The sequence below is a fragment of the Synchiropus splendidus genome, chromosome 6, assembly GCF_027744825.2.
Source record: "Synchiropus splendidus isolate RoL2022-P1 chromosome 6, RoL_Sspl_1.0, whole genome shotgun sequence".
Classification (NCBI taxonomy): domain Eukaryota; kingdom Metazoa; phylum Chordata; class Actinopteri; order Syngnathiformes; family Callionymidae; genus Synchiropus; species Synchiropus splendidus.
The window spans coordinates 26753295-26769358 of NC_071339.1; the positions used below are offsets into that span (position 1 = coordinate 26753295).

Sequence of the window (16064 nt, forward strand, 5' to 3'; positions counted from 1 at the left end):
GAGAATGAAGAAGCGCTGGCCAATAGCCGAGTTTTGGAGGTTTAGAGCTGAAACTTTCTCCCTTTGAGGGGTCTTTTTTAGTTCATAATAATGGGTCAAATGGAGTGCAAGTATGGAGAGTGGTCAGCGTTACAGACAAAAACTGTGAGGTTTAAAGAAAGTTGTTGATCAAACGCCCTCTAGTCCACAATTAATAGCTGCACCTCCTCAGTTTGAAGCATTTATATTTGTTAGTCGTGGCCAAGATGTTTCAGAGAAAATGTTTTAACCATCAAATGCCCAACATGACAAACATTCATGCTGAAATTTGTTACCTTAAATATCATTTAGGAAAAAAGGTGAAACCCTCTTGTTATGCTACAAAAAGTCACACATATTTTGAGGTCATAACATCTGAAATGGAATAAGACACTGGATGATGGTGTATATTGAAAAGTCCATCACCATCTTTATCATCGGAAAGCTTTGTTTTTGAGAAAGTAAGATGAACTGTGCCCCACCGCCCCCCAGAGACCAGGACATGAGCTCACATGGTGAATGCACAAATGTGTCTGGCTTGAGCGACCATGATGTTCTCAACCACCAGTCGATAGTCCTTGATAGCAGCTGTCATTCAGAATGACAGCCTGCACTGTTCCTCATCGGGAGTTTTGTGGAAACTCGCCACCAATGGAACGCACCATTCTTTTGACAGCATTTAAGTTCTTTGGACTCCTTTTTTGTCCTTGGTTCGATGTCCGTGGTCTTTTCTGATGAAAGGGGAGTTCATGTGGAGAAGCTGAGACCTCTTGTAACACAGCTGCTGCAGTTTTGCACTCTGAGATTGATTTTCATAACATTTAGCGGGCAGTTAAAATCAATAATGATATTCTGGAGTCCAACAACGTTACACTGGAGCTGTGTAATTTTTTTAAATTCTTGTTCTGGCATGTGGTTTTTAATGTTCAGCTCTTCCATGTCATGTATTTCGACGTACATTTACACGGCAACTCGGTGCAGTGCCCTGTAATTGATGACTGTCAAGTCATCAATTACCCTCTGGCAGTGCACTGATCAGGACCTGATCAGGGTGTCCCTGGCCAATTAATGATGTCTCTTATTTCTGATCTTGTGTTGGGATCTGGAACTCGGTCTCTTGGACCTGCATGTGGGCCCCGGCATTTAGTTTTTGCTTGTATTTCAAAGCTCTTAACAGCCTACTTTAACTATGGCACCATCTGGACACATTTCCTAGATGCTAAGGAATAAATATTAGAAATAATGTGAATAAACAATAGTCATAGTCATAGTTCTATTCTATTCTCAAAATAATTATACAATCTGTCAGTCCTGTGTCCAGTGTGATGAAATTTTTTTTCGCGATTCTCTATCTCGTTTTTGTATTTCGTTTGCATGTTTGAAGATTTCTGTAATACTTTGAGCGAATCAAAACTTGGTGGTCGCTAACTGATAGTGGGTTGTAGCATTAGCGCTGCCTGTGAGAGTGTGTCTGCGATCAGTGGAGTCTAGTCAGGGATGCAGAAGAGGACGTTGCCGCCAATGCCAATGCATACTTCTGCTTCACTAAAACTTAAAAATCGAGTATTGGATCCGATTGAGAGGGATGCTTGTAAAATAACACAGAGATGGTGGTGACCGAACCAACTCTCGAGTCTTGGTTAAATATGAGCCCAAAACCTAGAAAATTAGTTTCTCTCTTGAAACATAATAAATCATCATCACCATCATCATTTAACCCACACAAATCATCCAGAAAATAGATTGAAGAAATAACAATAGAAATAATAATAGTTTTTCGGGTATTTGAGCTTACTCTCTAATCTGTATACAGCTGAAGTTTTAATCAGTCAAATCCCCATGAAGAAAACGGCGCTACTAATACACACATTTTTTTTTTATTTCTCCTCTCCAGATCACATACAAGGCCCTCAGCTCACTGGATCCCAGCGCTGACTTGACCAACCAGAGGGGCAAAGTGTCCAAGCTGAGAAACGAGACCCAGCACATGTTCGTGGGCCTCTATCCCGGGACCACCTACTTCTTTACTCTGAAGGCCTCCACCAGCAAAGGCTGCGGCCCACCGGTGACAACACGCATCGCCACCAAGTTTGCAGGTGAGACTGTCTGCTATAAAGAAGAGCCACAGGGAGACAGATAAGCACATCTGACACTCCAATCCGTCAGTTTATAGATGTGTCCTTCTGTCGCAGCCATCGCTTTCATTCCCCTTTGACTGCTTCATTTCTTTGGTCATTCTTTGTTTACCTGTCGTGGTCTGTTGGAAATGTCAAACCGACACAATGCCCCCTTTTGTGTAGACTACAAACAGCCGCTGTATATGATTCATTTATTTACATGCAAAACTGTTATTTGTTGGTGGCATTTGGACTAAAGCAGATCTTAGAGGATATGACAGGCAATTATGTGACATTTTATGGCCATAGTCTTCAATCTGCAAGTTGTTTGGAAACAATGGTTGTTGTGGTTCAGCCTGAACCACAAAAAAAAAAAAAAAAAAAAAAAAAAAAAATATATATATATATATATATATATATATATATATATATATATATATATATATATATATATATATATATATATTCTTCCTGGGAACCACCATCACTGAGGACCTCAAATGGGAGCTAACCATCAGCTGGTGGAGTTCTACACAGCCATCATTCAGTCCATCCTCCCCTCCTCTATCAACGTCTGGTACAACGGTGCCACCTCCAAGGACAAGAGCCTGCAGCGCGTCGTGCGTTCTGCTGAGAAGGTGGTCGGTTGCAGCCTGCCACCTCTTCAGGACTTGTATGTCTCCAGGACCCAGAGACGTGCAGGTTGGATCAGAGCTGACCCTTCTCAACCTGGACATGGACTGTTTGTTCCTCTTCCCTCTGGCAGGAGGCTACAGTCAATCCAGACCAGAACGTCCCGTCACAGGAGCAGCTTCTTCCCTTCAGCCATCGAACTATTGAATTCCTGATCAGACTTTGTTATTTATTTTTTATTGTATTTTATTTTTTTGTTTTTATTGACAGCACTTTATTGCAAGCACTTTCCTAGTTGGTGGGATCCCCCACTGACCATGGCAATACATATATATATATATATATATATATATATATATATATATATATATATATATATATATATATATATATATATATATATATATATATATATATATATATATATATATAAAATTAAATTATAAATATAAAACCAAGTTATTTTTTTCCAAAGTTACATCAATACTGATTGAAGCAAATCTCACATCGCTGCATGAATAACACATTCTGATTAGTGTTACTTGAACCCCAAAAGACCAATGTGTCATCAGTTTTTTTATCAGTGTTGTTGTTCTTTGTCAACACTCCCTCCTGACCTTTCTGGCCGAGCCTGCGTTCCTCCATCATCCTCTCCAAACTTTTCAGCGTGATGCTAAGAGGTGGAGAAATGCCACCTCTAACACATAACAGAGACGTCGTTCCTCCAAATGTCACGCCGTTCCCAATCTTCGTTATGTCATTCAAGAGAAAGAAAGAGATGGAAATTAAAGGCAGCAGATGGACTGAAGAAGTGAGAATGAATGAGTTGCGTTTAAATGCCACGGCGAGGACAGACGTGAACTGTGACTGTTTGGATTGGCCTCTAATGGCCTTGAATGTGACAGATGTGAAATTAGAAATTAGCAGAGAGTAAACATTCATCTTTGTTGGTGCTGTGATGTAGTTTTTAGAATGATGATGCCACTCATGTCTGAGCGTGTTTATGTACCCATTTTTAGTGTGACTGATACTCTTTAATTCAATTTTTAAATATTTTAAAATCCAATGATGTCACTTGTCCTCAGCTCCCATGATGCCAGAGTACGAGTCAGAGGCTCCGTTGAATGAGACGGAAACCACCATCACAATCCTGTTGAAGCCGGCGCTGTCAAGAGGGGCTCCAATCAGGTCAGATGTCATGTCCTCACTGTCGCTGCCCATCTCTTATCCACCACCTCTCAACCATACCTTCTTTTTTCTTGTGGATAATTTATTTAGTCATGTCTTTCCTTTGTATTTCCGCGTCTTGATTTTTAAGCATGTGTTTCATCCATCTTCTAGCCAATGCTGCCTTTCTTCCCTGACTCTTTCTTCTCCCATTCTTCCTTCTTTCCTCTGGGTCCTTTTATTAAGCCATTAAAGTCGCTCATGCATAAGTTCAATCTGTATGAAGGGGAACTTGGTAAATGGAACTTCATAAATTTGCCTATGGACACATTGACAGTTTAACTGTGTAATGCCCACTAGCTTTTTAGACACTGCAGACCTGCTCAACCTGCGCAAACAGAACTGCTAGTTTTGGTGGGTACAGCAGTCTAGAGCGATGTGGGACTTGTCACTGATGACTGTAGAGAGAAAGGTTTGTAGTTAGCATTGCATATGAGGTTTGAAGCTGCAGGGATGAAGACGATCAGGAATTAAGGTCATGCTCACACCACATAGGGAATTTGGTTGTAAGATTCTGCGGTCAGAGAACTAGTGGGTTATCATGATGAGTTCATGACATCCCCCATTGAGTCCATCTGATTAAAGTACGCTGCAAAATCTATTAACACGACTAGACAGGTTTTACACATGACATCTGAGGCACATGTGGAACAACGATTTAATATTATTTCTGCCTCCTTGTTTTGTTCCATTAAATTTCATCTTTTCCTTCACAATCTTTTCAATAAATATTATACAGTGAACACTTGGGCTCCATTTAATTGTAAGAAAGGAGAACATTGCTTTTCAGTTGCCTTGAGGGAAATTCATCCCCACATCACTTGAGTGTGGACCTATGGAAATGGATTTGTTGAGCGTTTAGTTGTGTTATTTTAATATCAGCAAATCTCTCGTCTCACCTCATCGTTAATCTCCTGCAAATAAACGATCACGAAATAATCCAGTAAAGATGCGGGTTTGTGTTTAACAAGGAAATACAAGACCCCTCAAAGTGTTGTAGTATATGGAAGTGCTTTATGACGCTAGCATGTTTAGATCACATATCCGTTCACTGTTGTGTTGTACAGGAAATTAGGTGGCAATGGCAGCAGAGAGTCTCAGCACTTATTTATTTTGCAGCAGTCAAATGAATGCCCCATATTTATTTTTACTTGTAATAATTTCAGCTATTAGCTATCAAGCGTGAAGCCTTACAGTGGTAATGAAGGTTTTTCTTAATGGTAAAAGCTCAGTCTGTAATATAATGACAAAAGCAATTTAAGCACAAGAAAAAAGATTCTTTCACTGTTCCAAAAAGTTCAATATTAAGTCGGGAATTAATGAATTATGTATTTCAGTAGTTAAACGCTTTTGCCCATTAGTCGAGTAATAGACTTTTTTGCTCGCAATTTACATCTATATTTGTCATACAGCCCTGTTGAATATGTGATCAAACCTCATATGCCGTCTTTTTTCATACCATTCTTAGAGTTTGATCTTTTTTAATTATAACGTTGGATCATGAGGAGGTCGCATGACTCATATTGAAACAAAAGACTGGGGCTTCACCACCAGGTTAAACATCATGGCCAAAAGATCGACTTTTTTCCCCTCCAGTCGCTGTACGTCAGGTGCCATCTAATCTGATCTAATCTAAAAAAAAAAAGTGGGTGGTCATAATGTTATGGCAGATCAGTGTGCATTATTGTTTGCCACACGTTATTAAGACAATACCATTATGTTTAGGTTCTGCAGTTATCCTCCTCTAAACACCCATCAGAACAGATGTAGCTGCAGAGAGCCGTTATCCTGAAATGAATATTAGAGCATAAAGACCAAAACAGCACCAAAAACCACGAGTGGTGAGGAAGGTGAGGGTTAAAGTGAGCGAAAGACTCATCTTTGGTCATCAGCAATTATCTTTTATGAAAGCTGCCAAACGGGAGCTGGGGATAATTGGCCACGAGCCCCCTTCACACAAACATACATTTCCCTAATTGCGTATAATTGTGAAGTAAGTTCTTGGCGTGGAGGACGGAGGTAATTGCAGAGAGCCGCTGTGTTTGTCCTGAGCACTAAAGGAGCCCTCAGCCATTCATGAAGCCTCTCAGACTGGAATAAACACACACACTGCACACGCACACATGCGCGCACACGCACTTTAAAATATAGCTGTCAATAACTCTGGCCTTCTTTGGTAACCATCACTGCTGAATGAGAAACTGCTAGATGAAGCACACGAGGAAGAAGCTGTGCCTACTTGTAGTATACAAACTATTTTTTTAAATTAAATTATTATGAAACCATCAATCCATTTTCCATTGCTGAGTGGTGGTCGGGACTTCCTGCAACCGAGACCGTGGCTCATTTTAGTTTTTTCAAACTGAAGCAATGGGTCTGCCCTATGACTTCTTCTCTGATGGAAGTGCCTGGTACACCTCACCAGGAAGGCATCTAAGTGGCTTCTTTAAAATCACTCCACAACCGCCTCACCTTTTCTCTTAATCTGTTGGAATATGTGAGTCTCCCCCCCGATGACTGAGCTCCTCGCCTTGCCTCATTATATTGACACCACAGCTCGAGTGCTGGTGTTTCTGGTGTTCATCGGGCAAAAGAATGAATATCGCCTTTCATCTTCTTTTAAATAGTAAATGCCTGAATGTGAAAACAAACACAAAAAGTCAAATCAACCTCATATTATCTTTCTTTCTTTTCCTCACCAGCTACTACCAGCTTGTCGTGAAGGAGCACCGCAAGTCCAAGACTCGCCGTGCTGCCTCGGAGGCTCCAGAGTGCTTTGCTGCGCCCTTTAGCTTCCGAAACGCCTCCATACTGGACTCGTCCTACTACATGGCTGCCGAGCTGCCGCCAAACAGCCTGACGATCGTTCAACCGTTCACAGTCGGAGACAATAAAAGCTACGGAGGCTTCTGGAATCCTCCCCTGTCTCCGGCCAAGAGCTATAGCATCTACTTCCAGGCCATTAGCAGGTCCAATGGGGTGAGTACAGGTGTTTTCCTGGATGATTTCAGAGTTCTCTGCTTCTTTTCTTTAGACACAGTACAAATTATCCGCAGAACTGGCCCCACCGATTCTCCATTCCCTCTCTCAGTTTCTCAAAATACTGACCCGCCATTTATATTTTCACATTACTCTCAATGAGTGTTATTTTAATTTTCCACCACAGTTACTCGACTTGGCAAGTGAAGCCGACCTGAACTGACTGGCGCTGTGATGCAGTATCCTACTCCAGAAGGCAGATTTCCCACAATGCAGTCGCTTGACAAAGGCGTCCACAGGAACGTAGATGCATGATTGAACAAGCCGTGATGAGTCGCTGCGTTTGATTTTTTTTATTTTTTTATTTTTGGAAGAGGGCTTACCTCTTTGTTTAATTGGATTGTAGTCAATCCAATCAGTCATAGGTTTGTTTGGGTCATGGAGTAAAGCATCATGGGGTTTGCCGATGGTTAGGTTTGTGCCGCAAATTGAAAAAGCACCCACTGTGGCCAAGATGATTCCAGAAGTCATCCGGGCAGAAAGTAACAACATGAATTCATAAAATCCAATGATATCCAGCTGATGAATGTTGTTTGAATGTCTGGCTTTTTGGCCTTCTGCTCAGAAACAAGTTGTATGTTTTTAGTTTTATTTGTTCTTTTCAGGCAACAATCTTTGTTTAGCGTTTTGGAATTCTGGTCCACTAGTGTAGCCCCAGCGTTTGAGTTTGTGCATGCGTCCGACGCTTGCTTGTGTGTTCTCCGGGAACACTGGTTTCCTCCCACAGTCCAACGAAGAAAAACTCCTCACTCACTCTTGCTCTGGATTGCTCTTTGTTTGATCTATCAAATGAATTCTCAGTTCTCCACCTTTTGGGTTTTTTTTCTATTTGTCATTTTCAACTTAAAAATGTGTTATAATAGAAGAAAAGAGTGCTTCTTTTTGTTCATTTGTCATTCCATGCCCTAGTTTTTGGCTCATCTCAGAAGGTTTCAGGTTCCCCCTCACAACTGCCTATGTACAAATAACACCTGTTTACAGTCTAACACCAGCTAAATTGTTTTCCTGCGCCATCGTATCCAACCCTGACCTCTTTCTTGTTCCTTTAATCTTCCCACCGCTCTTCATTTTACTACTTCTTCTTCTCCTCCCTCCCTCGCTCCACCTCTGGGGTGACATCTGTCTGATGCCAGTCTCTCGTCTCCCATCATGATGCCAATTAGTCAGCGCGCCACTCGTTTAAATGGCTCACCAGTGGCAATCTTGATGTCTCCCTCGATGTTGTGTGAAGTCACGCACATACACATACACACACGCACAGACACACACAGACTTAAGAGCCACCCACGTTCAACACAAGCAGAATAGAACAATGTGCCCCGGGCTGTTAGTAAGAGAATTAAGAGCCTGAGAGATCAGGGATTTGGGAAAAAAAAGAAAAGAGTGAACAAAAGAGAAGACTGGCATAAAGGAGAGATAAAAGAATAATCAGAGTGTGAAGGGTGAAAATGAAGTTCAGTGATCCCAATAAACTTTGGAGATTATTAAACAGAAGTGCAGTGTTCCAAACATCCTTCACAATCCTCTTACGAGATGGGATCAACGGTGTGTTTGGTCTCTTGCAAATGTTGTCCCACGGTCCTGATCAGATTTAATATGTACTGATGGGAACCAACTCAATCATGAAAATGTCAACATTCCCGTTGAGTCATGTAAACGAGATGGACTCATGAAGTCTCAGAATGCAAAATCATGCAGGGTAACAACACTGAAGCCGCTTGGAAAAGGGAAGTCGAGACTAACTCATCAGCTTTTTCAACAAGAGAATAGCTGCATTGGAATCATTTGGAACCCTTTAAAAGACTCAGTTAAGGATTTTCCATTGTCTTCCAAGACAAAAAATGACAGGAACCTGGGACTCATTCATCAGGTTTGGAAAAAGAAAGAAAACAAAAATGGCACTGAAATGTCAGCAGAGATGAGAAGTTGGACCGTCTTAGTATGAAGACAAAGGAGCGAGGAGGAGGAGGTTTGAGGGGAGCAATGGCATAAAACAAAAAAGAAAATGTGACGTCGAGAAGAAAGAAACAAAAAAGACATGGCCTCCCACGATGTGAATAATACAACCAGACACCTTTTTTTGACAAGTAAAAAGCTTTGCGGGTTGGCCTGGGTACTACACTGATCTTTCGGTCTCACATGGAGCGCTTCAGAGTGTGTATTTGGGAGGAAGACAAGAAGATTTTACCTGCTGATGTCAATCATGAGGCACTTAGCCGACCTAGAACGTCTGTAATGTACTGTATGACTGAACAGGAATAACTTTGATGACTATTTTCCCGCTTCTTTTCTTTTTGAAGAGTTTCTTATTGTCATTTGTTGCCACCTTGATGGAAAGAGTTATGGAGGAGCTAAATCTAGTTAGGTATGGAAGTGAGAATAGAGCAGTTACGGTTGGTGACAGATGCGTTGAGGAATGAAGGCAAAAAGTGATGACGGCTCACAGGAGCACAATGCTATTACTGGACATACAGTGGTCTGGTGATGATGGAGAGGAGTGGGAATGATGGCCAGACATTTGATACAAATATCATGAATCACAAGTGAAACATGACACTGGATCACTTTTTGTTGCAGCACATTATGACTTGTAATGCTATTTTGATTTTATTTGTCCTTTTTCATTTATATGGACATCACTTTTTGGCACCGCACCGGACTAAAAATGCGTAAGATTGACCATAAAAATATATTTATTAGCCATGTTGCTGTACTGGCTCCAGCATTCAGAACACATGGCGACTCTTGTTAAAAAACATTGCGTCTGTGCCTATCAAGGGAAAAAACCATCTGTCCTCATAGACATTAGAAGATGCAGTCCGTCAGTGGTGGTAATTCATCCACTCAGATGTCAAAATGAAACTGACGATAAAAAGTGATCCCGTGTGATGGTCCAGTTTCCACTTCTTTGGATATTCAGAATGAGACTCTACCAACGGATCTATTTAAGCGTGCACACTGTAATGTAATGCATCATACCAATTATTACCATAACATTTATACCATGGATATTATGTGAAACTGTGGCTTGTGAGTCCCACAGCATGGCAGGTGGCCACTTGCATGTTTTCAGCACCATTTTCTCTATAGCTATCGGGTACTGTGTCGTCATCCCCGCATTATCATATGAACTTTGGCACCTAATGATTTACAACTTAACCACTGTGTGAGGGTGACATGAAGTGGAAATACATGACAACAGACTTATTGATTTCTGATGTTGGACGACTCAAATTTCACCAAGTAGGCACGCACTCATTTGTCCGCATCAAAAAAAAAAGAAAAGTTTGAACAACACATCAGCACGATTCAACCCTTTAACAGAAAATATATCAACTTCCTTCACTTGAAACAATGTTAAAAGGCTGAAATATATGCATTGTTATGTATGATTAGACCGTTGTTGACTTGCTGTAGTAAGTGGTTTTAGCAGGCAGTGTGGCGCACATTTCTAAACGGCGAGAGTGAAAGAGCGTGAGGAGGACTCTCTAACTGAGCTGCCTGTCAAAAACCCTCAGCAAACCAACTGTTTGATGGAGTGAAGAAAAGAGTAGCGAGCGATGACGCTTTAGAGGCATACAGAGGGAGAGGGCGCTCACCCACACAGCAGCTGCACTCTCCCGTATACGATTAGTATTCTTGTCAGGATCCACAAAGTTGACTACTACACAAGCGCACACTCACGCACGCACACACACTCTTCAGTGTCTCCGCCATAAACAACTCTCCTCCGGGTGGAAGCAAGGCAATAAATTGGCCTCACATTTATTAACTTTGCTTCTAGTAGCCTCCCGAGGTTCAGCCCATTAGCAAGAGCATGAACAAGCCGGTGCTCTTTACCTGGAGCCCATGAATCCAGTGGAGCTGCCTACTCTAAATGGACAGTAAATGGACTCGATCGGGCCAATTTCTCCAAAACACTAGTCTCTTGTTGGGAAGTGAGCTCACTTTAGGGATGGATATTGACACTCGTGGCGAGAAACTCATTAAATATATTTGATAGACTAAGCAAATGTAAGATATGCTTGAAAGCTTTTTTTACTACCGAAATTGAATTTTCTGCTCTCCAAAGTTTCCCACTGCTGCTTTTCCTGCTCCTGTGAGCCCCCTACAGTTGTGGAATGTAATTATTTGATTATCACTCCTGCAAATTCAGGTCAAAATTAAACCACATGAATCAAACTCGACTATCCAGTTTATTTGATTATTTATATATTTCACACTTGATATCAATACATCAAATTATAGTAGATACTTAATAACATTTTTAATGCTGCAGGGATAAAAAAAAAAAAGGCCAGAAAGAGCCACATATAAATAATGGAATTATCAGACAATGAAGAAAGAGAGAAAAAACAAACAAGAAATGTCTCAAAAGACTCAGATGTACTCAGATCAATGACTCCATTAGTCTCTCTGGCAATTCGCACAATTCTTCTATCTCAACTTTCACGTTTCATTATCTATGGAAGAGAAATCTGCAGAGAAGCATAATATTATGATTAAAAGATGGATCATATACACAATATGATCATGTGACATATCACATAGAACAGAAGAGAAGAGCACAAAATGTTTGCTGTGTAGCGAACCAAAGGTACATGCTAATGTAAAGTGGTGTCTAGAGCCTTTTTTGCTGGCTTAAAACATTTGAGATGTTAGTCAAGAAGTTCTAAAAAAAAGCAATCCGCTCATCAAATTTAGTTTCATGCATATTTTCAAACTCCACTTTCTGTGTGTCTGATGTGACGTGCCCCGTGGCAATGGCATTGTGTGAAGTATTGAATTCCTTCTACGCCTCACATCAGCCTTTATTTCACAGGACGCCATTTATCAATCGCCTGCGAGGACAAAAATGGCCTGCAACAACCCAAAATGTCACTGGAGTTTAATATGAAGAATTTTAGAATTTGTAAAACTTTGTTCTGAATAGTTTGACGTTCACATCCAACTTGGTGGCAAGAGTCCTTTAGATCTGCTTATTAACGCCTTAAACACAACCGTTTTTGATGGTGTAGTACATTATGGGTGATGGATGTTTTTACAGGCACTGTGTTGTGTTGTAATTGTCTAAACTTTCTTTCTTTTTTTCTTCCACAGGAGACCAAAATCAACTGTGTCCGCCTTGCGAACAAAGGTATGAGCATTGATGCTTACAAACTGTAGAGTGAAGGTGATACATTCCGTTTTCTAGAACAGTTTGTGCATAATGAGAATTGGCAAACACTTTGATCATAACACATGATCGAGAAGGAGATCAGAAGCTCCAATCCGGACCAAGCCACCCAACATCCTAACTGCATGGTGCCATCTCATCCCCACTTCTCGCTCTATCTCTCTTTGACTGCACTTTTTTCCACCACTTCGCTCTTTTCTATCTCATCAGTGTGTCCAGTGAAACATCAGGGACATTATCCAGCGTTTTACTGCCTTTATTAGATCCGGCGGATGGAGGCAGAAGCATTAGAACTCATTCCACCCCATTTTTGTTTTTGCTTTCTCCCCTCGTCTCCCATCTTTATTTGCTGCTCTGTGTGCAAGGCAACATGTTTTAAAAGCTTTTTTCGGCTTGCTATTGATTTGTCATCCCACTATATGTCTTTCCCTTCTGCGCATAGTATTTGTTTTACACTTCTGTGGTCATTGTCTATCAAGCTCTTTATCGCTCATTTCTGCACTGCTCTTTCTTTTTTCATCTTCAGCCTGGTGTTTGTGTGTGCGAGGCTCCTGGTGGAGGTCTGCATTCTGTTTTCATGTTTGGGAAAAGACATGTTTTAACTTTGAGGCTGCATTGACCATATTTACCCAGAGTTATAACCCTGTATTCGCACATGGGCATTGTGCTGTGACAAGAGTCTTTTGTTACTTTAAGATCCCTTACAGTAGACTGTTGTGGGCCTTAAATTTATTTGCAGAGTGGATGGGAAGTTGATTATTCTGAAGGCAGAAAAACTTTATTAAAAGCAGCCATGACACTCAATGTGAGCCACCTCTCTGTCTCTGAGGTGTTTCATGAGGTTTGTGAGGTGAAAGGTGAGCATAGAGAGGCTTAACGTGACTGGCAGCAGCTGAGTATTGTTGTAGAGAAGCCATGGTAGATGACTACTGCTTTAACAGCACTCTTGAAGGATCCAAGGCTCTAGTTACCTACCAGCACCTTGAGCATAGCCAAGCAGCGATTGACCTGTTTGTTGTCTATTTCTTACTTGCCCAACTTTGGTAGATTCTGGTAGATAAGCAGTGTCAAATGTATCCACAAAAGTGGTTGCAGTCAGTGCAAGGTTTTTATTCGAACATTGCAAGCTCATGTACAGTGGTGAAATGTCCTCTTCATTGGTTGGAAACAATACCTGCACCCACTGGGGCCCTTTGAGGACAGGTTTGACCCCCATGTGTTAGATGATGTAACGGTGACATGATGTCAGTGACCTCAAACTGAGTTATTTGGGAATAGCTTGAGGGTTGATGTGCATGGTTGTGTGCATTGTACATCTCAGTAAACCAGGTACTCTTCTTGCGGCACGATACCCAGGCCTGTTTGTCAATCCACAAACTTCACTTAGTTTTCTTTCAACCATCATTCCATTTATTTTCTCACCCATGTTCTCCTTCCTCGTCTCTTTTAGCCAGCCCTCCGAGTTCAGGCTGATGAGCGTTTAAACAGCAGATCCACATCCACTCACTAACTCTCCAGTATCCTCACCTGAGAGCTGCCTCACATCTCCGGCAGCCACACTGTCTTTATTCCAGGCCACATCACGAGTGCCAGCTTAATATTCCAGTGTTTATCTATCACATCTGCAATCTTCTCTTCATAATGTGCAATTTAAATAATAGATACATAAAATAATAAGCCTGAGACATCTAAAGATGGTAATGAACAATAATAAAAAAACGTCTTTTTTTCTTAGACTTTCTTCTTTCTTTTTTTCCTTTTTTGTTGTTGTTTGTTTTCCCTCTCTCTGTCTACCTCTCTCTCTCTCATGCTCTCCGGCGGTGATGTGCGGCCCTTGGCCTTAGTGGTAATAGGTAGGGGACAAATAACAACGCCGTACATTCTAGTCATCCCAAGCGAAGGTGATTATTGCTTTCTAGGCAGAATATTTTCTTCCCCATGTTCTACTTTGATCATCACAAGTCCCCATGAACACAACACAGACCCTGTTACCTTTGATTTTGTTTCCCTTCCTCTCTTCCTCTGCTTGTTTTTGGACTTTTCTTTGCTTCTACCCATTTGGGTTTTTGTGTTTTTGCCCTGTCATCACCATTTTAGTGCTTTTGTTTGCATACTTGCTCCGCTTTGAGTGTTGCTGGCTGTGTTTGAGTGTCCACTGTCTGTCTTGCACACACACACGCATGCACACAAATACACTCACCATCACACCGAAACACACTACTTATTGATTTAAAAACACACTTAAAGAGTTCATGAAAATAGTGGCTTTATTTTATTATGACCGCAGAATTTTTGCTCATGAATGGCTTTTTTTCATCACAGTGGAAATCCACAGTTTTTCTGTATTGTCCCATTAACTAATTATATCCGGCAAAATAATGTGTTATCTTGTGAGATAGATGAGAAAATATTGACAGAGAAATGAAAGGGAAAAAAATCTATGAGGAGTGTCTGAAAAGTTCCAGGGCTGATGCCAACATTGATGTGATGTGACATATTCACATCTCCGTACAATTGCAATGTCAATGTTTTCCCCCAACCGTATCAGAAACTTTAGGTTTTTCAAGTATGTCTTAATTTGTGTTTTTTTTTTTTTTTGTTGGTATTTTACATAAGGATTTGGACCTTATTAATGACATTGCAAAGCAGGGACATCAGCTTTGGAAAGAGAGGACAACATAGCAACGTTATAATCGGCTGAGAAGGCGTTATTGTCAAATTGTTTTCGGTTTAAAGTTTAAAGCTCCGCAGTTCAAAATTCAGTAATAAAAGTGACATTAAAAGTATGTATCCACATTTTAGAACCTTTTCTGAAAAATGTAAATCAAACTTTAGTCTTTAATTAAACTGAATGGTTTACATCAGCATGCTTTTCACTTTTAAAGAAGGTCTGACCTTGTGGGTCAGAACCTTTTAAAAAAGTGATTTTTTTTTTCAAACAAATTTGTATGACGATTCACCGCTAATGCATGCATCTCAAAACATGAATCTGTCCTTCATAGATTGCATTAATTAGACAAATTGCTTTCTTTCTCTCCAAATTTTGTTCTTCTGTATGCTAACATAAGTGGTAAGGCTTTTGAATTACTCGAAAAAAAAAGCCTCCCAGTTGGCTCCCATGCTGGTGGAGGCCCCCATGGCAGACCTTGGAAATGGTGGAGAGATTATGTCTCTCAGACTTGGGAAGACCTCAGTTGTCCTCCAGAGATGAAGAATGCTTTCGGGTTGACAGAGGGAGTGTCTGCACCTTGCGAACAGAAGACAATGGGAGATTTAACATGTCTTTCTTATTCAAGAGCAAGTCAGAAAAAATCCAAAACAAACCGAACATGTTACTAACGTTCACCTCAATGAACTGTGCTTTCAAAAGCTTCATAATAACCTGTTGTTCATATCCCGACTTCAACGGTATAGCTCAGCTTTTAAAAGTCCATCTGAGCTGTGAGAATTATACACTGATGCACTTTTCTTTTATGGTTTAATTTCACCATTCAGGAGGAGAGAATAACTGCTGTTCAGCAAAGCACCAATCAAATGCGTTGACTCAAACAACAGTGATACCAGGGGGAATCAGACAACATATGCTTTCGAACTTGTTGCCGGATGAACAAATAGACTTAAACACAATAACGTGTATTGTGCAGATGGGAATTGAGGTCAACGCGAACTTGCATCAGGCACTGGTGGTGGAATCTAATCTCATATATGAGGCACAGAGGATGTCGATGGAAGCAACAAAAAGTTGAGAAAAAAAGAGATGGTTGGTCGTGCCCATTTAAAATGATTATATTGGTTAAGGTCTGGAACTCTCCCAGTCCAGGCCACAGTTATGTGAAAATGCAGGTGTTCAGATT

The 16064-nt window shown here is 40.8% G+C and overlaps 1 protein-coding gene across 15 annotated transcripts in view; it reads left to right on the plus strand.

Moving 5' to 3' along the window:
- Window positions 1-16064, plus strand: part of LOC128760226 (receptor-type tyrosine-protein phosphatase T-like) — a 204070-nt gene that overhangs the window by 115418 nt on the left and 72588 nt on the right. For 7 of the 15 annotated variants that reach the window (XM_053867382.1, XM_053867385.1, XM_053867383.1 and 4 more), the window contains exons 12-16: window positions 1913-2114; window positions 3854-3956; window positions 6698-6974; window positions 12135-12171; window positions 14055-14111. In XM_053867382.1, the coding sequence (XP_053723357.1) occupies window positions 1913-2114; window positions 3854-3956; window positions 6698-6974; window positions 12135-12171; window positions 14055-14111 (676 nt within the window). The remainder of the gene's footprint in view (window positions 1-1912; window positions 2115-3853; window positions 3957-6697; window positions 6975-12134; window positions 12172-14054; window positions 14112-16064) is intronic. The other 8 variants (XM_053867389.1, XM_053867392.1, XM_053867395.1 and 5 more) reach the window with 2 other exon arrangements.